This window comes from Scatophagus argus, chromosome 23 (assembly GCF_020382885.2).
Source record: "Scatophagus argus isolate fScaArg1 chromosome 23, fScaArg1.pri, whole genome shotgun sequence".
Lineage (NCBI taxonomy): Eukaryota > Metazoa > Chordata > Actinopteri > Scatophagidae > Scatophagus > Scatophagus argus.
In genome coordinates this window covers 14,728,611-14,753,301 of record NC_058515.1, presented here as the reverse complement: position 1 = coordinate 14,753,301, position 24,691 = coordinate 14,728,611, and the positions used below count along the sequence as shown (strand labels likewise).

General features: G+C 46.0%; 2 protein-coding genes across 10 annotated transcripts; both read left to right on the top strand.

The window, feature by feature from the left end:
• The first annotated feature begins 405 nt into the window (after positions 1–405).
• Positions 406–8,282, top strand: LOC124054700 (NACHT, LRR and PYD domains-containing protein 5-like). Of its 8 annotated transcripts, none has more exons than XM_046381005.1 (10): positions 406–541; positions 1,370–1,483; positions 1,765–1,827; positions 1,942–2,088; positions 3,563–3,603; positions 3,945–5,727; positions 6,019–6,192; positions 6,403–6,576; positions 6,667–6,713; positions 6,921–8,282. In XM_046381005.1, exons 2-10 carry the CDS (start codon positions 1,389–1,391, stop codon positions 7,451–7,453), a joined length of 3,057 nt encoding a protein of 1,018 aa, XP_046236961.1. In that variant the 5' UTR covers positions 406–541; positions 1,370–1,388; the 3' UTR covers positions 7,454–8,282. The 8 variants fall into 8 exon arrangements, with proteins under 8 accessions (XP_046236961.1, XP_046236967.1, XP_046236965.1 ...); XM_046381011.1 differs by having other exon boundaries at positions 1,367–1,483; positions 1,945–2,046; XM_046381009.1 differs by having other exon boundaries at positions 1,367–1,483; positions 1,945–2,088.
• A 1,689-nt stretch (positions 8,283–9,971) lies between these two features.
• On the top strand, positions 9,972–24,670 carry LOC124054708 (serine/threonine-protein kinase DCLK2-like). Of its 2 annotated transcripts, none has more exons than XM_046381028.1 (16): positions 9,972–10,253; positions 10,833–11,949; positions 14,809–15,200; positions 17,365–17,491; positions 17,652–17,771; positions 17,861–17,949; positions 18,157–18,238; positions 18,331–18,436; positions 18,648–18,705; positions 19,206–19,325; positions 19,415–19,561; positions 19,906–20,039; positions 20,141–20,218; positions 20,297–20,393; positions 20,598–20,678; positions 20,918–24,670. In XM_046381028.1, exons 2-16 carry the CDS (start codon positions 11,514–11,516, stop codon positions 21,041–21,043), a joined length of 2,193 nt encoding a protein of 730 aa, XP_046236984.1. In that variant the 5' UTR covers positions 9,972–10,253; positions 10,833–11,513; the 3' UTR covers positions 21,044–24,670. The 2 variants fall into 2 exon arrangements, with proteins under 2 accessions (XP_046236984.1, XP_046236986.1); XM_046381030.1 differs by having other exon boundaries at positions 20,598–20,696; positions 20,849–20,980.
• The last annotated feature ends 21 nt before the right edge of the window (positions 24,671–24,691 follow it).

The window sequence follows — 24,691 nt, the reverse complement described above, 5'->3', positions numbered from 1 at the left end:
GGTCCAACATCAGTGTGTGACCTCACAAATGGGCACAAATTCCCACAGAAACACTCCAACATGTTGTGGAAAGCCTTCACAGAAGAGTGGAAGCTGTTAGAGCTGCAAAGCTGTCTGTGTGTTTACAATGAGACGTCATTAAAGTCCCTGTTGGTGTGATGGGCAGCTGTCCCAATACGTTTGTCTGCCCTCAGATGACTTCACTGTCTCTTGTTGGTTGTTGTTGTTGTTAACATTTTGCTCCACTACGTGACGCTGCAGACACAGCGTAGGACCGGTAAGAAACGGTGTTTTCATCCTCCCTAAAGCTCCATCAGTAATAACGACAACATGTCCACAATAAGCCATCAGCACCGCTCACCTTGTGATACGAAGGAGGCGGGGAATGGAAACCGAAACCAAACTCTCAGTGGGACTTTCCGACATTTTGGAGCTACGCAGTCACCGTCTTTGTGAACGAGAGCCTTCACGGAACACATTTGTTTTGATAGCTGAGGTTATACTGTGGACAGAAAGCACCGAGGGACAAACGTGACTCAAAGTAAGCTGTGACTCTTATGTCTTATGATTCGTTCGGTGTTGTTGTTGTCACTGCTGGGTTTTGTTGTTGTTTTGTTTGTTTTGGTGAAACGTCGCACAGAAACGAACCGAGAGAAGCGATGAATAACGAAATAATTCAGTTTGTTATTTAGTTCAGCAGCAGCGCTGGACTACGCAGTTTGCAGACTTGACTGATAAGAAATGCACCGTCAGAACAGAAGCTGTCCGGTCGTTGTGTCCTCCGCCTGCAGGGCCTCAGTGTTGGGAGACATTGAAAGCGGAAGTGCGCGGTTGTGTTTTGGCGGTTTGGTTGAAACGTCAGGGGGATTTTTCCTGGTTAAGAAGATCGTTTGGTGATTTGGCTGCACTGTAGACTTTGCACTTGAAAGTTAAATTCAGCTCAGTTGTAACCTGTTCATTTTGAATTTCTCAACATTAATCCTGCATTACTGAACGCACAGTACGGGTTATACTTTGGTTTTGGTATTTAACTCCTGATCTTGGGTGATTTGAATGTATTTGTATTGAAGCTGATCTCCAGCAGACCATTCATCATTAAAATTAGACACTTTACATATCTCAAGGGAAACTGTTGTGCAGCAGTTGCAGTACAAAGCAGTTCAAATATAAAATATCAGGGTTCAAACACAATGTAAAAATAACAAAAAGGTCAACGGTAAGGATTGTTCTTGATGAGTTACATATGAATATGTATAAGAAACAACCAATAGTACACTTAGTGATATATATATCAAATAAAGTGGTAAAAACACAGATGTCGTCCTGAAATCTGTCCTGCTCAAACCCTGTGCTCTCTGTGTTTCAGCAGCAGCAGAGGGACTGAAGAAATGGCTGAGAGGAAAAAGAGGAAGCATGACGCCTCCAGGTCCCCCTCTGCGGGGTCCGAACAGCCAATCAGCTCCTGCAGTGAGCTGTCAGACAGGTAATGTAACCGTCAGACAGGTAATGTAACCTATGAGAAGGTTTGTTTTTTTACACATTAGGCCTCCTAAAAGTCTGCCGTGGTGCATTAAGTTTAAACATGTTTCATACTGTGTATATAACACATTACTGTGTTGTCTTTGTTAGCATGCTGATGTTAGCATTTAGCTCAAAGCACCACTGTGCCTCAGTGCAGCCTCACAAAGCGTCTAGCATATAGAGTCCCAGTCATGTTTAGCAGTTTCTGGACCTTTTCAGTGAATCAGTGTCTTCTCTTAATAGTTCACCGATGAGCGATGCATCCATGCACCAGCCCATCAGCTTTGGTGTTGACAAATCAAAACGGTAATCCTAAATGCTGTCCACGACTGATGAACACGTTCACATTTGTAGGTTATGTATGCATTCTTGGTTGTGAAAGAAGTTCCACATTAAAGAAGATTTTTCTTTTCTTTTTAGCGGAGCTGTGCCCAAAGCTCCCAGCGTTGTTTCCCTGAAGAGTGATGCATCCATGGACCAGCCAATCAGCTTTAGCCTCAGAAAAAGAAAGCACAAAACAAGAAGGTTATTTCATTTAATGTGTTCTGGGAAGAAAGCATCATTAATGTTAGTGTCAAAGACTCAGGTTTCTCCCTTTTATTGAACTAAGCTGAGATTGCTTCACTTGTTAAATCATCATAAACCACAGTTCATTCAGATGAGGTGCTGTTTTTGACAGTTTGTCCTGAACTTGTTGGCGCAGAACATTCGCTGTGGTCTGTGACATTCTTTGGTCTGGTATGTCTTGTAATCCAAATAATGACAGCTGAAGTAACCTAATATACTTTAATTAGGTCTCAGTTTTAGAACATGTGGAACATCACTGAGAAGGTGCAGCTTTGGCAGTTGGCCAGCTTGCTAGCTAAACTATGCAGCTTAGCTGGTTGAACTACAGCTTTTACATCAGGTTGTCAGGTTCGGGCGTCGTCGCTGACGCAGAAAAAGGCTGAGCCCTGATGCAGAGTCTGACGAGGCTGAGGTCTAAGCAAAAGTCTTTATTTACGCTAGCCTGGCATGAAACAAAAGCCAATACAACAACAGTCTGACTGGGAACACGGGGACTAAACAGACAAGACAACGAGACACAGGTGACACACATTAGGAGGGAGAAAGCAATCAAGAAAACCAAAAGCAAAGCTACATGAAAACAGGGCACACAGGGAAAGAGACACTTTCAAAATAAAACAGGACATGACAAAAACCTTGAACATAACACATGGAAACACAAGACACACAAGAAACATGACACATGGACTCAAAACCAAAAGACAAAACATAGCAAAATCACCAAGCATGACACAGGTGTTATTGGTTTGTGCAGCCTAAGTGGAGTCTGATCAACATCAAGTTCCATTGTTTTAGTTTACTCTGGTGGCTGCATTTGATTATGTTTTGGGTTCAGTCAGAACACGTCAGACCAAAAGATTTCAGTCCACAGGGCAAACATTGTGAAGGTGACTGTAGAGTTCATGATATCACCATAACCAAGCCATGTGGCAGGACTAATGTGTCATTTGTTGATCACTCTGCAGCCAGCTGACTGGGGAACCGTACAGTTGTTCAGTGTGTCAGGAGGTTTTGAAGAATCCAGTCCAGTTAATCTGGACTCGTCAGTGATAATCGTCAGTGATTCACAGACAGACAACCCCTGTGTGACGTGTAAAAGGAAACTCAGACCTTCCGGGCAGCTGTGGCCCCGAGCTTGGAGAAGCGGTTTGTGACTAGAGGGTCGCTGGTTCGAGTCCCCCACTGGACTGGCAGGAAAAATTTAGGTGTGGTGGAGTGATTAATAAGAAAATGCCTGCCCCCCCTCCATTAGCCGGCTGATGTGCCCTTGAGCAAGGCTTAACCCCCAGTTTGCTCCCCGGGCGCCTGACATAGCAGCCCACTGCTCCTGTGAGCTCACTGCATGTAATTTACTGGATGTTGCATGTGTGTTCAACCAAGGATGGGATAAATGCTGAGGAAAAAAAATCAGTGTATGTACAAATATATATACTGCCAATTAAAGTTGATTCTTCTTCTTATTATTATTCTTCAGAAGAGATCCTGAACATCAGAGAGAGAAGGAGGAATATGCTAGTAAGTATGAATATATGTGGTAATAATTACTGCTTCTGCTCGCAGTGTTGGGTATCAGAAATTAGTTTGCCATGTTGTGGTGCAAAGACTAATGTTCCTTTTGGGTGGTTTTATGATAGGTTCTTGGGAAAAATTAAAGGGACTTAGGTTTACTAAGGTATAATTACTTTTTAGGGAAGGTAAACAAAGTTCAACTGCAATTATATAACTTTTGTGGGTGTTCATAATCATATTTAGACTAAAATCTTTTTCTTTAGATTCAAGAAAGCACAAGAAATTCACATTAAAGTTCCTGCATGATCATGTTAAAATAATACCAATAATGCATTTGATTGTTACAGAGGACAGTCATCTTCTTAAAGTAAAGAAGAATCTTAAAGAAGAAATGCAAAATAAATTTACCTTGATCTTCGAAGGCGACTACGACCAAGAGACCTCCACGGACAAAATCTATTCAGAAGTCATTATCAGCACTGCAGAGAATGAAGGACCACATGAGGAACATGCATTCAGACACATCAAACTTAAATTGGAACAACAGTGCTTTCAGCAAAATGTCATCCTCAATGACATCTTCAAGCCATTGCCTGGCCAAAGGAATCCATGCAGGACAGTCCTGACAAAGGGCGTCGCAGGCATTGGAAAATCGTTTGCTGTCCAGAAACTCATTCTTGACTGGGCAAAGGGGAGCGCAAACCAGGACATTGATTTTGTTTTCTGCCTTGCTTTCCGAGAGCTGAATTTGAGTAAAGATGACAAAAGCTTACACGAGCTCCTGATTGAATTTCACCCTGCACTTCAGAGTTTGACAGTTCCAGAGGATTTCATCAGAACCAGAGTGCTGGTGATCCTGGATGGCCTGGATGAAAGCAGAATTCAGCTGGACTTTGAGAACAAGACAGTAACATCTGTTAGTGAAGTAACATCTGTGGGTAATCTTATTGCAAACTTGATCCAGGGTAACCTTCTTCCTAATGCTCAACTCTGGATAACATCGCGTCCAGCAGCAGCCAGTCAGATTCCTGCACATTTTATTGACTTGGTAATGGAGATAAGGGGCTTCAGCGATTCACAGAAAGAGGAATACTTCAGGAGGAGATTTAGTCATGAGTCGGACCTTGCTGAAAGGATCATTTTCCACATTCACTCTTCACCGAGTCTCGACATTATGTGCCAGATACCAATCTTCTGCTGGATTTCTGCTGTGTTATTTCAGGAGATCTTTGGTGGAGATGAGAAAACTGAAATCCCTCAAACTTTAACAGAAATGATGGGGCATTTCCTGTTTGCTCAGACAAAACGCAGGAACAGAAAGTATGAGCAGAAGACTGAGGAGAACCGAGAGGAACTTCTGAAGACACACAAAGAATTCCTTCTGAAACTCGGCAAGCTCGCATTTGTCCAGCTGCAGAAGAACAACCTCATCTTCTATGAGGAAGACCTAGAAGACTGTGACATTGACATTACAGAGGCAACCATCTATTCTGGACTTTGCGACACAGTTCTTAGGGAAGAAGAAATCTTTTCACAGAAAAAGATCTTCTTCTTTGTGCACCTGACCATACAGGAGTTCTTTGCAGCTCTCTTTGTCTATGACTGTTTCACAAACAAGAACACAATAGAGCTTGTCAACTTCCTCGATTTTATGGACAAAGAACATACTTTACTTGATATTCTAAAGATGACAGTCGACAAAGTGTTGGAGAAGAAGAATGGCCACCTGGACTTCTTTCTCCGATTCCTCCTTGGCCTCATGGTTGAACACAACCGAAAAATCCTTCAGGGTCTGCTGACATCGCCGGATTCAAACCAAGATACCGACAAGAAAATCTTGACTTATCTCAAAGCCATCCGAAGGAGGGCACTCCCTCCGGACAGCAGCATCAACCTCTTCCAGGCCATGGTTGAGATGAGAGTTCACAAAGTCAAAGATGAGATTCAGGAATATCTCAAATTGTCAGATCGGTCCAAAGCAGAACTGACTCCCTTGCACTGCTCTGCACTGGCCTACATGCTGCAGGTATCCAAAAATGACCTGGATGTGTTGGACCTGAAGAGTTACAACACATCAGAGGAAGGCAGAAGGAGGCTGATACCAGCTGTGAGGAGCAGCAAAAAGGCCATGTAAGTTTCCTTTCCCTGTGATACATAAACTAATGAGGTTGCAGCATTTCTTTCACTCTTGAGTAGTTTATTTTGACCTTAACGTCAGGTTGCATTACCAAGAAGAGACTATTAGGGTGAAAGGAGCAGATCTACATTGTTCCAAGTGTCATTTACATCCTTGATGCGTATTTTATGTGCATCTTTAAACAGTTTCATCTTGTTATGCCCTCACCAGCAATAGCCATGGCCTACAGTCAGTCAGTAACTCTAGTTCTTTATCATATTAAAACCCCATCATCCATCCTGTAGACTAGCAGACTGCAAAGTGACTGAAGAGTGGGTTGAACACCTGGCGTTTGGTCTCCGATTCCCCTACTCCCCTCTAAAACATCTGGATCTGAGCAACAATGACCTGAAAAATTCAGGAGTAAAGCTTCTCTGCAATGGACTGTCGAGCCAGTGCTGTAGACTGGAGATATTGAGGTATGTACGAGTTCATTCTCTACAGGGTCTTTGACTGCTCCCCCTTCGGTGTGAGCTACTTCCTTCTTCAGAGTTCACTTCTGTGCTGCCATCAAACTCATTTCTTCAGTCATGCTTATTTTGCCAGAGCTGCCACATTCATTGAGGGGTGCCAGAAACTGGTGTCCTGTATTGAACAAAACCACTAAACCAAACTTTCTGTTTTATCAGATTGTCAGGTTGCCAGGTGTCAGAGGAAGGCTGTGGTCATCTCTGCTTGAGTCTGAAGTCCAACCCTTTGCATCTGATCGAGTTGGACCTGAGCTACAACCATCCAGGAGACTCAGGAGTCAAAATACTCCTTGAGCTGAAGAAGGATCCACATCACAAGCTCAGCAAACTCAAGTAATTAAGATGCTAGTGGGCTAGATTTTTGACTTCCTAAGTTCTGGTTCCTTTTAGCTGTTCTTTTTTAATAATCACTTTCCTATGCAGTGTTGAACATGGTGGAAGTCATCGGATGCAGCTTGGATTCAAGAAATGTAAGTATCCTGAACATTTGCTGAATGTTGTGACCACAATGAGAAATTGAAATTAGAAATTAGTTTATTTGTGAAAGGTTTTTGCTGTCCTTTTTGCCTCTTAAATCAACAGGACATAAAACAAAAATATAAGAAATTGTAGTTTTCCTTAAATATCAATTCTGTTCCAGTTCATAGTCTGGAAGATAAGTGTTTTCTTGCCTACAGATCCATGCGAGCTCACTTTGGACCCTATCACAGCCCACAAAAACCTCCTCCTCTCTGACGAGAACAGAAAGGTGACCTGGGTGGAAGAGGAGCAGCCATATCCAGACCATCAAGATAGGTTTGAATACTGCCAACAAGTGCTGTGTGAACAGGGTCTAACAGAGCGCTACTACTTTGAGGTGGAAGTAATGGAGCCCTTCAGTATTGGGTTAACGTACAGAACCATTGGCAGGAAGGGGAATGGGGATGATTGCAAGCTGGGTTGCAATGACAAGTCTTGGTGTCTGACTTGCTCTGATGATGGTTGTTATGTTAAGCATTGCAGTGACAGAGTCAGTGTATCTTCCCTCTGCTCGCGCTCCAGTCAAGTGGGAGTGTATCTGGATTGGCCAGCTGGGACTCTGTCCTTCTACAGAGTTTGGTCAGACAGTAAGATCCGCCTCCACACTTACAAAACAACGTTTACTGAGGCCCTCTATCCTGCTATTGAACTTCACACAAGTTCCTCTGCATCGTTTTGTCAGCTAACGTAACTTTCCCCTGCATTCACGTGAGCACACAAGCACATGGATGGTGTGGACACGTCCTCATTGTATGGAACATGGCAAGATTCAGGGGCGATGCAGTGGTTAGCACTGTTGCTGTTGTGTTTATGTGCCTCGTTCTGTATGTTTGTCTTGCACTACACTTTTCAGCTTAACAGTTTCATCATGTTAAGCACTTCATAAAATTTCAATGCATCGTGACAACTCAGTATTTTGTGGCTGACCAATAGAATTTTCCGTAATCTTACTAAATGCACCTGTTCACGTGTTTGAGCTTTTACGTGTTAAAAATGACAAATTATATGTCAAGTATTGATATTGAATATGTTCATATTCTGCCTCACATGTACTTTGCCCCATGTAACGTATGCTGAATGCTGAATCTCATTAGCTTCATAAAACTGGTTCAAAATCAGTATCTGCCTACAGGTAAACATTTGACTGATAGATGAATAGAACACATGTATGTTTTAACCATACTAATATGTCACTGAACTGTCGGCCATCTTTGTTTCCAACTCGCACTGTGGGAAAACTTTATTATCAAATAAGTGGAATAAAATATTTTAAAATCTCATTCTACCAGTCATTTGGCCCCACATGGCTTTATGTTGTGTATGCACATCTTGTCCACTAGATGTCACTACACAGTCCTCTACATTTGGACTAATTCTGCCTAGAAAGAAGTGGTGGAGGAACTATTCAGATTTTTAAGCTGAAGTAGCAGTAACATCATGTAGAAATGCCAAAATTCATGCATTCACAAATGTTCACCATTTCATTGTTTTTGAAAATAAACTTTCAGAAAATGAAAGAAGATCTGGTATCTGGTGTTTTTGTATATACACACACACACACACACACACGTATGAGTTAATATATTGTTTTAGTAAGCTAAGGTTCTTTGATGTGCACCACACATAATTATCTGTATTGTTTCATGTATCTGAGAACATAACAGCTCCTCCACTTGATCCTGTCTGATGAATGGCTCACCGGTTTGGCTGGGAGTGAAGGGTGGGGCAGTCTGGCTGCCTCGGACCCCAGCTGTCACCCAGACACACTGATGGAGGGTGGGGGCCTCTTCATCCATGTGTCACCATAACAGCCCTGACTTCTACAGTGGAAAATCAAGAGGAGGCTGCAGGTAACTGTACCAAGAAGAGGAGCTGTTCCTTTGTGATTCTATCAACTTGGCATGATGCAGTCACAGCGATTTCCACAATTTTCCAAGCTTAGCTGAGCACAAAGACCAGAAACAGGAGGACGGTCCCTCTCTGATCAATCCATACAGATCCATACAAAAACCAAGTGTGAAAAAACAAAGCTCAGGCTTTATAGTCTATTTAACACACATATGAAAGTGAAACTTGAGAGTTTTAAATTACTAAGCACGGTCAGGGTGTTGTTTTATCTTACTTGGCTACTGTGCAACAGATTATAGATTATAGATTGGTGCCTTTATTGTAGATAATTATATAACATCTATAGCTAAAAGTCAAACTGACAACATGAGCAGTGACAACAAGTGCAACACCAATTTCACCAACACCAATTTCTGCAATTTCCTGGTCATCAAATAATTAATTCATTAATTACTATTTCAGCTGTTCATCTTTATTTAGTAGTTAGTTTGGTCTTAGTCATGTTTTGTAGCCTGTAGCGATAGCTGAACATTTTGTATAATAAACTCATTTGTTTTTTGGGGTGAGTTAAATGTTCATATGCTCAATATGAAGCTGAGCCAGCAGCCTGTTAGGTTAGCTTAGCACAAAGAGTAGACAAAGAGGGAAACAGCTAACATAGCTCGATCCAAAGATTAAAAAAAATATCTACCTATCAGCACCTGTAAATCTCTCTAATTACCATGTTATATCTTATTTGTTTAATCTGCACAAAAAGCAAGTTCAGTACCACAAATTGCAGTTTGGGGATTTCTTGGTTGGCTTCTAATTTTAATTTTAAATTAAGCTAGCCCAGCTCTGTCAAATGGACCTCTAGCGCTCTGTTAACTAAATATTTACTTAAACAATATAAAAATATTGTTTAAAAAAAGGAAAATGATTTTTTTTTTTTTTTTTGCTTTTAATGGTAACTTTTTGTTGTTTTTTAACCCGGGGAGTTATAGCACAGGCTAACACCTGTCCAGGTTAAGAGCTAACATTTCCTGCACTCCTTCATGCTACATTAAGCCCCCTGGCTCACGGTTGTTCAGACATGGGAATCTTCCTAATATCCGTCAGCTTTAAAATAATTTAGTGAAAATGTTACCTTTCATGTTTTTTTAATGTTACTCTATGACTGCTTGCCTGAATAATAATGACTGCTTTGATTACGCTGCCACAGACAAGACAATGAAGCTAACTGACGTTGAATTTCAGGGAGAGCCAGACAAAAGACAGAAAGTGCGAGACAGAGGTAGAGCGAGCTGGACAAAGACTGCAGGGAGAGAGAGGGAGGGAGGGAGGGAGGGAGGGGGAGGGACGCTGTCATCACGTACAGCCGCGGATGAGAGGGGAGGGGCGGGGGTACTGAGCCGGTCTCTCCTCTCTCTCTGCAGCAGCGGCCATGCTGCTGTCCGCCGCCTGTCTCGGTGCATCCCGGTCCTCCGCCGGTGTAACCTGCCTCCGCCGCACCCCTGAATCCCGGCTCAGCGGACCGGCCTGGACCTGGTCGTAGCGGTTCAGTCCGCCTGGAGCCGCAGGGGCCACCGCACCAGACCGGAACACGGCACCGGGGGAAGACGAGAAAGCCTCCATAGCAACAAACCGGTTTCACGGCATTATTGGTAGGTGCCTCCCTGTGTGTGTGTGTGTGTGTGTGTGTGTGTGTGTGTGTGTTTGAATGGCGCTGTCAGCACAGCTTAGCTGTGTTTGGGCGGATAGATGGATAAAGTCAATTCATTTATCAGGTAAAGACAGACAAACAGCTCACAGGTTTTCTAATGTTGGGATGTGCGAGCCCGCATTTTCCGCGTGGCTTCAGGTAAATCTAATTTTACTGGAGATCAATTGAAATCTCTCAGCATGGCCTTGCTGGAAATGAAATGTAACTAAAAGAAGGAGGGTGTGCTCAGCTTACAGCCTCTTTTGCGTGTCTGATTCCTGCTGTGCATGCAGACACAGCGAGAAGCAAACGCACTGATGATTTCCAGGAGAAGCCGAGTCTGTGTGGTCTGGTCTCACAATCCAGCCTTAATCCAATGCCAGCTCCTGCTAAGTTTCCTTCAATGACTGGATTGATCATAAATCTTCCTCTCCTGCTGCACCACAGAGAGATCTGAAGGCTGAACGTGCCACTTTGTTGGGATGAGAGATCTGCCCTGTCAGTAAACCATGTGATTGTCATCTCTTTGTTTTTTTATCAGTGATGGAGGGGTGTTGAGTGTGACCGGGACAAACCCGATTACCAGGACTGCAGACCATCGTGCGGGGACTAAAGCAGGACAGCTGAGACTCAGCGGGCTTGTACAGGGTCTGCACTACAATGTACTGGCTTTAGAGTCGGCTCACTGGGACTACAGCTGGACTACTGGGACTGCAGGAAGGTCACTGCGAGGACACTGTGGATTTCATGGTTTTAATATTCTTCATTCTAGCTTGAAATTAGTTGGAGGAAAAACCTTCTGTGAAACAGTTGCTTAAGAACGATAAGTCAGTTGAGGATTAGCCCATAACTGGACCATCTGAGGTTCGGTGCCTCCAGGAGGGTCCATCCACAGCCCTCACAGCTCTGAAGCAGCCTTTAGTCTCTGCATCAATGAAATACTTGAATTTGAGGATTCTTTTAGCGGAGAAAGTTTTGTTTCGGGGTCTGACCGTGTTTCTTTATTTACGTCTGTAGTGTAAAAGACACCACTGGATTTACTGGTATTGGGCCAGGCGCCTGACGCATCCTGCAGGGACGAGTCCGTTCTCAGTTTAGAGTCTAATTATTCTGTTCTGTAACAATCCAGAAACCAGGAGAAGAGTCACAGTTTGTTGCTGCTGGAAGATGAATCTTAATTAGTGGGGCCTGGTTTTGAACGCTACTGGACCGGTAACTCATCATGTCTTTGAGTAAGACCCTCGAGCTGGAGCACTTTGACGAACGTGACAAAGCCCGCCGGGGACGCTCCACCCGCACCAAGAGAGATGACTCCACTGCCAGCGCTGGCGGCGGGGGGTCCGGCCCCAGCTCCCGAGGCAGCAGCCTGGTCCCGAGCCCTGCCCACAGCGCCAACTGCAGCTACTACCGGACCCGCACCCTGCAGGCGCTCACCTCGGAGAAGAAGGCCAAAAAGGTCCGCTTCTACCGCAACGGGGACCGGTACTTCAAGGGTCTGGTGTACGCAGTGTCCGGTGACCGGTTCCGCTCCTACGATGCCCTGCTGATGGAGCTGACGCGCTCGCTGTCAGATAACCTGCACTTGCCTCAAGGGGTGCGCACCATCTACACTATAGATGGCAGCAAGAAGATCAGCAGTATGGACGAGCTGGTGGAAGGTAAGACCTTCTCTTTGCCTGCACTTCATTCACTTCCTGCCGTTCCTGGTCAGAACACTGCAGGTGTTCTAAATGTGCAGCGTTTAGGATGAAATGTCTCGCCCTCGACGTTCACGCTCGCTGCGGCGACGCGACGCGGTCATTAGGATCAGGATAACCGGATAAAGACCAATCCTGGCGCTTTTTAATTGACTCCTACTGGCTTTCTAAAGCCTGATCAACCTCTGATCTCCCTGTTGAGCTCCTGGACCGTTTTGTTTGATTAAAGCAGTCAAATAGTTTCCTAATGAGGCGTTTTGAAGCGAGGGGGTGAAGCCGTCGCCATTCAGTGGTCCTTTTGTCACATATTTAAGTGTGCTTTATTGTTTAAAGTAGCTTTCACTTCCTGTCTTTGCCACCTCTCAGACCTCTGCGCCGTCACAAAATAAACTGACTTCTGGTTGGCTGTCACGACATAATAGTCAACAACGGGAAAGTCCTAATAGTCCGGACTGTCTGTCACACTCTCCAAAGGTCAAGCGGTCGATCTTCATCCCTGAACTTCCTCACGGTTTCCTTCCTCTTTGCGCTCTGTCTGTCTTTATTGTGCAAGCACACTTGAATTATTTATTTCTGTGTACATCAGCAGCAGAATAATTAGTAGATAATCAATACGGAGGCCATCAGCTGCACGGCTTACTGATGTCACAGTGAAAATCAACTTTTTCACCTTGTGAGCTGACTTCTCAGGGACTTAAATCCACAAATTCTAAACCTTAAATCCATCGTCCAATCAGACTGCTTTTCTGTCCCTAACTCGTTTCCTATTGGGTTATGCTTTGAAACGACCTCTATGTCGTTTGGACTCAAACCATCAGTCACAAACTGTAAACGTATTAAAGTCAGAGGCAGCTGGCAAATCTTCCTCGTCTCAATTTTAAACATCAATGCGAGCATAAGATGACGTTCCTCTGTGAGACGACGTCAGCTCGGTGCAGTCCTTCGTTCGGACAGAAGCAGACCAGCGGCTGAGTAACATCACTTATCATCAATATTGATGTATGACTGGTTGTAATGCCTGCTAATCGGCGTTAGAGACAGGAAGCTGTTCAGCCAGAGATGCACCAGAAGACAGATGCGTCACCCTTGAGCACTTTGTCGAGCTAATAAACTACAGACGAAGCAGATGAGTGCAAATTGGCGACTTCTCTGTGCATTCGAGCTGCGGAAGTGGAGAAAAATTCATGGCGGCCTGCAGTGGAGCGTTTGTTTGTGTTTCAACTGTAGTGTTTGTTGTTAGGGCAGCTGTGACAGGAAGTGGGACTTGAGATATCATAAATGAAAGGAAGTAAAACCTCCGGGCGTCTAATTTAACTTTTGATGCTGCATTCAAGTCTCACAGGTAAAAGTGGGAAAGACGATGCCGGTTATCATCTGAGAACTCACCATGGCTGCATGATAACTTGGGTTCAGTTAGAGACAGATGATTTGTTTCTTCAGGCGATAAGATGGACGTCGAGAAGCTGAGCGCATGGCGACCGTCCGTGGTGGCGTCTTGTTCTGCTGCTCAGTCCACACGTTTCAGTGTTAAGTCAGGCAGGCATTTGAATAAATACGCAGAGCCGTCCTGTCCAGCCGGTTTGAACTGCAAAGTGAAAGTCAGCATGTGGAGAGACAAGGTCACGCACACACACACTACCTGGAGAGATACACGCAGGTGCAGGTGTGTGTGAACATGTAATAGGGACGAGAGAGAGAAAGGTGTGTTTTTGAGGGCTACAGAGGCTGACAAATTTGGGTGAGAAAGGTGTGTGTGTTTGTGCGTGTGTGTGTGCTGGAAAGCTCCGCCGCGAGTTAAAGAGAGGGATAGTAAAGCTGGGGAGACAGAGGAAGGTGATCCACTTTTAACCATATAAGGAAAAACAGGAAAAAGACAGCGAACTACTGTGCAGGTGATTGGCTGCAAGCTGCCGCAGAGATTTAATAGGATTTATAAGATTAAAACCTTAAAATGATAAAAATAAATAAATAAATAAAAAGAACAATAAATAATAGACTTTGTTCCGTGTTCAAGATGTTTTTAAATCAGTCAAAAGTGATAAATAAACCGTTTTGGATTTCTGAAGTGGTCTGCAATGTTAATCCTGTTTTCTTTCTCCTGTAACTTTCAAAATAAAAGTAAGGAGCCAAACAGGGTTACACTACAAAGAAATGAGAATCTTTCTCATACTAAACCTCACCAGGACTAAATGTCCCTCTGCTGCAGTATGAGGACGCTCCTGTCTTCTCTCTGAGCCACTCGGCCTTCGGTTTTCCACCTCACGTTACCAGCCGAGTGTCGAGCTTACAGAGAGAGACAGAGAGAGACAGAGACAGAGAGAGAGAGAGAGACAGAGAGAGAGAGAGACAGAGACAGAGAGAGAGACAGGAGTGAAGCTGACATCTGCTGTCAGCTTCACTCCATCCACTGTGTGCACGCACACACACACACACACACACACACACACAGGTTGTGTTACTCCAGCTTTTGGCCACAGTTGCTCTTCAACGGCCTCTGAACTCACTACTTACAAATAGGCGAAGTATTAGCAGTATTAACAATATTAGTAGTATGTGCAGTATTCGCAGTATTAGTATCAGTAGTAGTGTCACACTTGCTGCAGATCAGAAATGAGTTATGTTTATGTTTGCATCCATCTTTTTCTTATTTCATCCCATTAAGCTTCATGGTGATGTGTTTAAGGACACTCAGACATCTCGCTTTTAAAGTTCATGCCCAAAAGTTGTGTTTTTGATCTTCAAATTCATGAACTGAGTACGTGAAAAGAATAATTTAAACTGTTGCTGTCTGGTGTGTTTGAACGTCCCCTCTGTGCTCAGGTGAGTGCTACGTGTGTGCCTCCAACGAGCCTTACCGCAAGGTCGACTACACCAAGATCTCCATCCCGAGCTGGAAGCCGGGTGCCAGCGCCGGGACAGGCTCCGCGAGCTCGAGCCGGCCCGCCACCACGTCCGCCGGGGTGTCGACGAGCGCCGCCGCCGCCGCCTCCAAAGATCGTCCTGAAGGCCGTGAGGGCAGGGACAGCAAAGACTTCATCAAGCCCAAGCTGGTGACGGTGATCCGCAGCGGCGTGAAGCCTCGCAAGGCCGTGAGGATCCTGCTGAACAAGAAGACGGCTCACTCCTTCGAACAGGTGCTGGCCGACATCACGGAGGCCATCAAGCTGGACTCTGGGGCTGTGAAGAGGCTGTACACGCTGGACGGCAAACAGGTGAGGGCACGTTTGGCTTTAGCCGCTTTGCTCTTTGACAGAAAGCTCAAAAACATACAAAGATGGACGACACGAGAGCCAAAACCTGCAGAACGAAACGCAGCAGAGCGGACCTCGGCTGGAGACTGCTTCAGGATCAGTCATGTACGACAGAGCGTCTTTAAGGGCTGATTTTCAGGTCCAAGTGCTGCGGCAGTGAGCTCAGCTTCAGCTTCAGCCGCGACAGTCGGCTGAAGTTGTGTTGGAGCAGACTGAAAAGTCTCTGATCCTCTCTGAGGCTCTTTGGTGCGCTCACATTGAGTTTTAAGATTGTGGATTTAAACGTGTCACACGTTCGCAGGCGAGGGGACTATTTTTACCTCACACACACACACACACACACACACACTTTGAAGTTACAGATTAAGAGTTTTGCCTTTGACGCAGTGACAGCTGAGAGGCTGTTGCAGTGAACGCAGCTCAGATTAATACACACATAACACACACACGCTCAGAATTTGCTGCAGTGTTAACATACGCTGCCTTCAAAACAAAAGCATCCATCACGTCGCAGCTCTTCGGCTTTCTGAGCTTTTATTCACAGTCCGTCTCATAAACGTCACATTTTACCTGCGCTGCATCTGATACACAGAACTTTTTCAAGTAGTCACTTACTCGTTTCTACTGCCAGTAAGAAAAGAAGCAAGAAACACAAGCAAGACGCACGACCATCACAGAAAACACGTGAGAAAAATACTGTGTGTGTCAGTAAAGACATTTGAAGCCTTTAATCGCATCCCTCAGCAACACACAACAGTTTACTGTAAATGATGTCAGGATGAACCAAAACAGGCAGTGAACACATTAACTTGGCTTAAACTCAACCCTCAGCTCACGCACGCACGTCTTTCAACACGTTAGCATCCTGGCTTTTCACCTCAGAGTGACGAAACCCGACATCTAACGGCTCCTCACCTCCATTTTATAAAGACAGACAGACTGACTACAGCTGAATGAGGGCTTTTATTTTGAAGGCAGCTTGTGATAACGAAGGCCTTTATTCTGTTGGTCTCAGACGGCTTCACTCTCTCCAGACTCAGTCTGAATGAGACGTGTGTGTGTGTGTGTGTGTGTGTTGTCCTTTCAGTTTGTGCAGTCACTTCAAGTAGCGGGACAGAAACCCCATCACACACACACACATTGACACTGCAGTCACCATGGCAACCAGCCATCCCGTTACAACCCCTTCCTTCCCCACACACAAACACACACACACACAGACTGTTCTGGAGGCCTTGAGTAAAGAGTAAGAGAGGAGGGAGGAAGAGGAAGAGGAGGAGGAAGAATGTGTCAGGTTATTGTTTAAATACACACTGAATTGTGTGTGTGTGTGTATATCATTAACATTCCTCAGTAGTACTACTGTGTCTCTGTCTGTTAAAGAAATTCATTGTGAGACCATTAATACTCTGATGTCTGTCTGCCCAGCGTGAAGCTGCAGCCGCTTAGCTTAGCTTAGCTTAGCACGAGCTTTCCAACGAAAAACCTCTGTGTGTGAGAATCGAATCGAACCGTGCGACGCTGTGGACGTCACTTCCTGGAAACTTTGGGGAAGTTTGACTTGCAAATGTGCTGTGATGTCCTTTGAGGGGACGGAGTCGGACTGTAAGCTGCTCCACAGAAGACGAATACGGTCCACAGAGCACAAACACCTCCTGAATGAGCGAACTCGCTAATGAGCCAAGTGGCACGCGGAGGCGTCGGCCGCTGGGACGTTTTACTACAGACGTGCTGTATCACTCTGCCTGCAGCTCATAACACGCAGTGGGAGTTTAGATGCAGAGTATTTACTTGTTTGTACTGGTCCTTTCACTGACACAAAGGACCTGAATACTCCTACTGCTGCCTTTATAATCCGTCCCCCCACACCTCTGTTCACCTGTCTGTCTACCTGTCTGTCTGTCTGTCTGTCTGTGTGAATCTGGGACATGTTGATGAACAGTCTGTATTTAATCCTTGAGACGGTTCTTAGACAGCACCGTGTGTGTGTGTGTGTGTCCAGTGAATCGTCGCCAGCTGTTGTCTGCTGTGTCTGTCTGTCGCACACTCATGTGTACATCACAGTTGTGTTTGCAGAAGGTCGATTAATCAGTGTGTGTGTGTGTGTGTGTGCGCGTGCGTGCAGCTGACCTGTCTGCAGGATTTCTTCGGGGACGACGATGTGTTCATGGCGTGTGGGCTGGAGAAGTTTCGCTATGCTCAGGACGACTTTGTCCTCACACACAGCAGCAAAGCACAAGCTTTTGTTAATGGTGAGACACACACACACACACACACACACATTTTAATACATTTTCTTACTGAGTTTGTCAAGTTTCCTCTAATTTATTACAACAGGCAGATGCAGTACTTTTACTTCCTGAGAATATCTGAAGTGTGTAATACCTGCTGTCTCTCTCTCTCTCCGTCCAGAGTGCAGAGCCAAAGCTCGCTCTACCGCACCTCCAAAAACTCCCAAGTCTCCCAGCAGCTTCTCCTCCTCCTCCAGGACTCCACCCAAAGGCCCGTCCAGAACAAAGTCTCCCGGTCCAGGTGTGAACCCACTGCTCCAGATCACCTTGATATGCTCTGTAAGTGTGACTGTTTTGACCAATCAGATGGCTCCTTTCTCTGTCGCGTAGCCAACGAGGCCTCTGGATCGCAGTCAGCCGGGAAGTCGTCCCGGTCGAGCGTGTCCCCCACCAGCCCGGGTTCACGACGCAGTCTCAAGGTCAGATCCATCGATCGGTTGATGTTTCATGTTTACTTTAAATGCGTATGAAACGTTGTTGTGTTTTGACCTTCAGGGCCACCGTTTAAAGCAAACCACTTTGAAAGGCTCAGGTTCCCAACTTGTTTTGAATTTGTCCTCCCACATTTTGTACCTCACTTCGGTCTCCTCTTGGTAATCAGAAGAACAAATCTTTTTCCTCTCCAGATGTCTCCTGGTCGCGTTTCCTCCACAGACGTAAACGGAGAAGCCGAGCAGCCCGACGACGACGCCGCCGCCGCCATCGAAGGTGTGTGTGTGTTGACGTTTGCAAGTGGCAGTTTATTTATGTAAAGTTTAAAATGTCCACATCCAAAGCCCAAAGCGTCCTTCTCCTCGCAGTGAACGGCAATCGCTCCGTGTCTTCCTCCCTCATCAACGAGAAGTACCAAGTGGGAAAGGTGATCGGAGACGGAAACTTTGCTGTGGTCAAAGAGTGCGTGGAGAGGTGAGCGTCATTATTGGGATTCTTTGATAATCAATGTGATGAAAATGATCAACTTCTCAGATGCCCTAAAGTGAATGTTTTCCAAGTTTTGGCCTGTCGGACATTTTAAGACGAGCTCTGGCAAAAACGTGACGGGATTAACGTTTGATCACTTAAGAAAATAAGCGATGGATGACAGCTGCTGTAGATGTGTCTGCTGTTTGACCGACAGGTCGACGGGTCAGGAGTTCGCTCTGAAGATCATCGACAAAGCTCGCTGCTGTGGGAAGGTAACGCCGATTCATCCTCCTCAGTAAGGACGGATTGTCACAGATACAGCAGGAGTTTAACAGTTTTAACCAGCCAATTAGAAAAGAGTGTTCACCCACATCATGTATGTAACGGGGTATGTGTCACGTGTCGTCAGATTACTATACTATACTACTATAATATAAACACAAAAAAACAGTCCCAGGAGTACTAGATTTATGTATTTATGTTGCACATTAGCTTGCTTACATGCTAACGTTAGCTCATGTGGCTAACGTTAGCATGTTACTCCACAGGTTTCTCCATGTTGGCGCCAAAGTAAACATCTCACAGATGCTCAGAAACAACACAGAGAAGTTGGAGCACAGCAGACTGTGTGTAGTTCAGGGAGGCTGGGACTTCAGAGAATCAGAGACTTGTTTTAGGTTCTGTAGGCTTCTATAGGTGATGTTGTGATGTTGTTGGGCCCAGCATCAGAGTGACGGTTTGTGTGTGTGTGTGTGTGTGTGTGTGTGTTCAGGAGCATCTCATAGAAAATGAGGTGGCGGTGCTGCGCAGGGTTCGACATCCCAGCATCATCGAGCTGATCGAGGTGGACGAAACGCCCAGTCAGCTGTTCCTGGTCATGGAGCTCGTCAAGGTGCCTCATCTTCTTCTTCCTCTTCTTCCCTCCTTCTTGGTTTCTGTCTCCTCCTCCTGGTACTATTTTCACACCTCCGCCTCCTGCAGGGCGGCGACCTGTTTGACGCCATCACCTCCTCCACAAAGTACAGCGAGCGCGACGCCAGCGCCATGGTGTTCAACCTGGCCGGAGCCATCAAATATCTGCACCGCATGAACATCGTCCACCGAGACATCAAGCCAGAGAACCTGCTGGTACACACACACACACACAGAAACAAATAGCAGTCGAAGTAGAAGAAATATAAAAGCACTTCAGTTTGGATTTGGGCTTTTATTTTGGTAAGTTCCCGTACTTGAAAAACAAGTGTTTTGTACAAGTTTGTTTGTATTTCAAACAAACTGTAGAACACAAACACAATTGGACAATATGAAATTAAAATGTATAAAGTGGTAACTTTTAAGTTAGATAACTAACATAAAACATCCAGTTAAAAGTCATTTTAAATGGAATTCAACATCCAGTTTGGGTCCAAAACAGCATCGATGGAGGTCGAGTCGTGCCGTGGAAGGATTAGAAGTGTTTCTGTGTACCGCAGGTGTGCGAGTATCCGGACGGCACCAAGTCACTGAAGCTCGGGGACTTCGGTTTGGCGACGGTGGTGGAGGGACCGCTGTACACCGTGTGTGGCACGCCGACCTACGTCGCCCCGGAGATCATCGCTGAGACTGGGTGAGAGAGGAGGAGGAGGAGGAGGAGAAAATCGGTTCCTGGGGTGGAAAAGGTTGACTCACACTGAACTGTTGCGTGCGTGTGTGTGTGTGTGTGTGCAGGTACGGTCTGAAGGTGGACATCTGGGCGGCAGGTGTGATCACCTACATCCTGCTGTGTGGGTTCCCTCCGTTCAGAAGGTGGGTGGAGACAAAGTTTTGCGTTCACTGGTTTCATTGAGTCGTTTGTCCTGCGCTAACACGACTTCCTGTCCTCAGTGAGAACAACATGCAGGAGGAGCTGTTCGATCAGATCCTCAGAGGGAAGCTGGAGTTCCCGTCCCCAGACTGGGACACCATCAGCATGCCAGCCAAGGTACCGGTCTCTCCCACTGCCAGTGAATGTGTCGTCAGACGGAGCGTTCATGTGCTGGGAGGGGAGTCCAACATTAGGACGTCCCAGTCAGCTCAGAAACAAACAACAACAAAACAGACGGATCTGGTCTGGTCTCTAAGCACGCAGTTTCAGCAACATTAAAGTGAAAGTTTACTGTTAACAGTCACATGACCTGTTCCACAGATGCTGATTAGTCAGATGCTGCAGGTGAACGTGGACACTCGTTTTACTGCTGAGGAGGTCCTGTCACACCCCTGGGTGACGGTAAGAGCACGCACACACACACACACACACGTTTCAAAGCAAACCAAAGTCTGCCGGAGCCCGGAGATCAAACTCAGCACAAACCGTCACTGCGGCAGCTGAGCCGAACGCGTTGGCCTGTGACGCGTGTGTGCGAGCTGTTCCTTTAAAACATAAAACTGACTAAACTGACAAAAGTAATCTGATTACTCTGGTTTTGTCTCCATCCACACTAAAACCTGCTCTTGATGTGTGTTCAGGATGAGGCTCCCGCAGACTCCAACACTGTGAGCAGCACTGAGGACCAGACCAGCGGAGACACTCTGGAACCAGAGCACGACTCCCCAGTCCTGGAAACCAAACAGGTTCCTTCACCTCTGGTCTAAATCACACCCCCGCTTTCATCAACTGGAACGCCATAAAGCCCCCCCACCCCGAACCAGATGAGTTCCCTGAAATCCAGACCAGTGTAGGGCCTGTTTTCACCTATTGGACTCCAAATAACTTCTTTAAAACTAAGAAACATCACATTTTAACAACCGGAACCCGAATCCGTTCCCTCACCTCTGCTCCACAAGCCAAACGAGTTTCATTTCTTTTCTGGTCTACATCGCGCCCAGTAAGTGGAAACTGAACGCCTCACTGCTGGTCTGGAAGCGTCTTACTGCTTCCCCTGGACACTGAACCACTTCCTTCATTCTTCTTCTGGAAAGCATCCAGTTTCATCTGCTCGACAGACCGACTCTGATCTGGAATCAGTCCTGGTCTCCACAGGAGCGGTCCTCACCTCTGGTCTGCCCCACAGCATTATGGTCTACTGAGGACTTAACAGTCCCGCCTCTGCTGCTGCTGCTCTGGAAAGTATTTCTCTCTGACGGGCCCCACCTTGTCAGGCTGAAGAGTCACCTCACTGCTGCTCAAAGGACGCCCACGATGCCGACGCTCGGACACCGCGAAGGTGCTACTGGAGCCATTTCCTGAAAATGGGCATTACCTCCGGTCTCAAGCCACTTTTCATAAGGATATAAACGAACGATCCTTCTGGATTATTTTCTTTGTAGTCTCCGCCGCTTGGCGACCAGGTTGTCTTCCACTGGTTCTGGGAAACGTCCCATTTCTCCTGCCTTTACCCTCCGGCTGTTTACGCTGCTGATGAATTCCTCTCAGTGTCCCACATGTCAGCCCCTCCGGAGGTTGGACCCACCAGAATCCGGCTGTGGTCTCCCATCTGTGCAGACAGATGATTAGATTTTTACACATTTTCACAAAAATGTACTTTAGACTGACTTAACGGAATAGTTTCACCTTTTGAGAAATGGATGGCAGATGCTCACGTCTGCACATTAAACATGGAGTTCAGTGGTGATTAGCCTAGCTTAGCTTAGCTTAGCCTAAAGGTAATGTGGGAAAATAGGCAGTCTGGCCTTTTTTCTAGGATGGCAAAGGTGTGGCCTCCCCTGCGCTGCCTCTCATTGGCAAGTAGTCGTTTGAGGGGGTTTAAGTGTGAGGAGAGATGATTGGTTAGGGTCAGCGTGAGATTTCAGGATAGGCCAATCAAAGGCAGAGCAGGGCCTGCACCTCTAAGGCTCACAAATGAACACGTTTTATTTCCTTTACTCAATCTAGCGTAAAAACTGTCACCATGCCAACAAATTGTTCCTCCGCCTGACGTCCTGAGAAAACCACAAAGTGTTGTTTTTAGAAGAATTTAGCAAACAGATTAAAGAAAGATGAGACCAACCAAAAAACTCCTCAGAACAATAAGCCTGACCTGCACGGACTCCGGAGTCGTCCTCCACTGAGGGACACTTCCCGTCACCTGCCTCCCAGACCCCACAGACCCCCAGACCCCCCCGCCCCCAAGTCTTCGTACTGTAACTCGGAGGAACTCGGTGACTTTTAATCTGCCTGCAGTGCGATGAGACGACGAGCCTCTCGGCCTGCAGAGGAGCGAACGTGTTGTACATGCTGTAAATATCACCCTGTCTGTTGCCGTCTGTCTGTGCGAGTCAGTTGTGAAGTAGGGAAACTGTAGCAAAAATAATGAAAAAAAAAAAATACTCAAGTGAAAAGAAATAATCTCATCATAAACATGATGCGTCAGCACCCCGAACAAACCTTCTTTAGCCGAGATTTTTAACTCTGATTGACGCGCTTTGACATTTTAAATGTGCAGTGGTGGAATGAAACCAAGTACTCAGGTACTGTACTTAAGTATCAGTATTTTAGTTGAGTATTCGCGTTTCATTTGTACTGTACTGTCACAGTTGAATAACCAGTTAGATGTTGAGCAGATTAATCGACGGTGGAGGTGAATGATTAGCTGCCATGTAAACTCACAGGAGGAATTTTCCTACTTTTACACTTTCAATGGAGGACTTGTACTTGTAATGCAGTATTTTTACTGCGTGGTATTAATAGTTTTTGCTTAAGTAAAGGATCTGAGTACTTCCTCTACCACCGACACTGTGTTTTTCACTGATTATCTCAAGTAAAATAAAATAAAAAAGGTTTTAGTGGGTCGCTGACGAATGTAAAGCGTTCTTACCTGAGAGTCGAGTTCTGCCTGGCAACAGAGGACTGACGAATCTCTTTCCTTATATGGTCATGTGACACAGTGGGTCATCCGTCAATCATCCATCCACACATCCGTCATGTTGTCTGTTGATGTTACTGGTGAGAAGAATCAGAGGATGAGAGTGTGTGTGTGTGTTTGTGTGTGTGTGTGCACATCAAGTGAAGGGGCTCACCTTTTGAAAAACTTGAAGGGAAGCCGTCGTCACCTGGATTGATGTGTCGACCTGATGCAGTGTTACGACCTTACCGTGACCTTTGAACTCAGCACGACCTTTCCATGGCCTTGACCTCCGGCCGGGGTCACCGACTGAAAAAGCTTGGCTGTCGCAGACGACTGAATCTTGGCGTTTTGACGGCCGAACGCGTTAGAAGCTTCTACGGAAGCCCTGAGGGGCGGATCAGAGCTGCACGTTCTTGTGTTGCGACGGCAGCCAGACTCTTTGGATCGGCGGCTCGGCCTTTGACCTTCTATGCCTGTTATGAACCCAGTAGTCTTAATTGTTTTCTCGTTGCTTTAACCCAAACCAAAACGAGCCTTCAATCGATGCTGTTGGCGGCGCAGCCACACCTGAGCCTCAAGCTGCCGAAACCGGCTGACGTGCGCGGCGCCACGAGCCTCGAGGTGGCAAACGAGAGCGTCTTTGCGACCTGCAGGACAGTCAGAGTCTGACTGGCTCAGAGTGAGAGTCACGTGACCTCCTGAAGTGAAGCGTTCACTGAACCTTCAGGTGTTCTGTCAACACAAACGTCAGGATCCTGGCTTACTGGGTTTCACAGCGACTTGACTCAGGGTGGCTGCAGCTCTTTGGCCCTTTGTGTGTGTGTGTGTTTTTATCTAATGCAGAGTGTGTGTGTGTGTGTGTGTGTGTGTGAGATCATTTCACATCATGCCTCATGTTAGACAGGAACTGTTTTGATTTTTTTCCTTTTTTAAACTCAATAAGTGCAGTAGATGAATTAGGGTTTGGAAGCGAACTGGGCCGGTCTTCCTCAAGGGAGCCTCATGAGCAGAGCGGAGAGGAGGACTCGACATGGATCTGTGCACTACATTCTGAAGACAAAACGCTTTGGTGAATGAGTCGACTGAACCCCGCTGAGCCTTAAAAACTGGCAACTAGAACATGTAAAAGATGTGATTTGTCGATTTCTTCATGAAATTGAGCAAATATGCACTTTGAGGATTTTCAGACCTCAGCTGTTCTCTCTGAGACCCTTTTAGGAAAACGAGTCCCGGCTCGCAGCGGACGGAGACGTGAGGCGGTCGGTGTTGTCGAGGCCGCGGCTGTAGACGTGTGTTAATGCTAACGATGATCTGTACTGTGACGTGTGCTGACATGAAACGTGTGTGTTTGGTGGGTTCGCGACGCCCCGATTCGGGCGGAGAAAAGAAGCTTTGAGCTGTGGAAATAAAAGCTGATGCAGAAGCATCGCGTCGACCTGCTGTGTCTTTGTTCCTG

What these genes read in the sequence shown, in the direction of transcription:
- LOC124054700 (XM_046381005.1), top strand. Translation starts at nt 1,389, where the DNA reads ATGGCTGAGAGGAAAAAGAGGAAGCATGACGCCTCCAGGTCCCCCTCT. An exon ending in TGTAGACTGGAGATATTGAG is followed by an intron (nt 6,193 to 6,402) that starts GTATGTACGAGT and finishes CTGTTTTATCAG; the next exon opens with ATTGTCAGGTTGCCAGGTGT. An exon ending in CACAAGCTCAGCAAACTCAA is followed by an intron (nt 6,577 to 6,666) that starts GTAATTAAGATG and finishes TTTCCTATGCAG; the next exon opens with TGTTGAACATGGTGGAAGTC.
- LOC124054708 (XM_046381028.1), top strand. Translation starts at nt 11,514, where the DNA reads ATGTCTTTGAGTAAGACCCTCGAGCTGGAGCACTTTGACGAACGTGAC. An exon ending in ACACGCTGGACGGCAAACAG is followed by an intron (nt 15,201 to 17,364) that starts GTGAGGGCACGT and finishes GCGTGCGTGCAG; the next exon opens with CTGACCTGTCTGCAGGATTT. An exon ending in TGTCACACCCCTGGGTGACG is followed by an intron (nt 20,679 to 20,917) that starts GTAAGAGCACGC and finishes ATGTGTGTTCAG; the next exon opens with GATGAGGCTCCCGCAGACTC.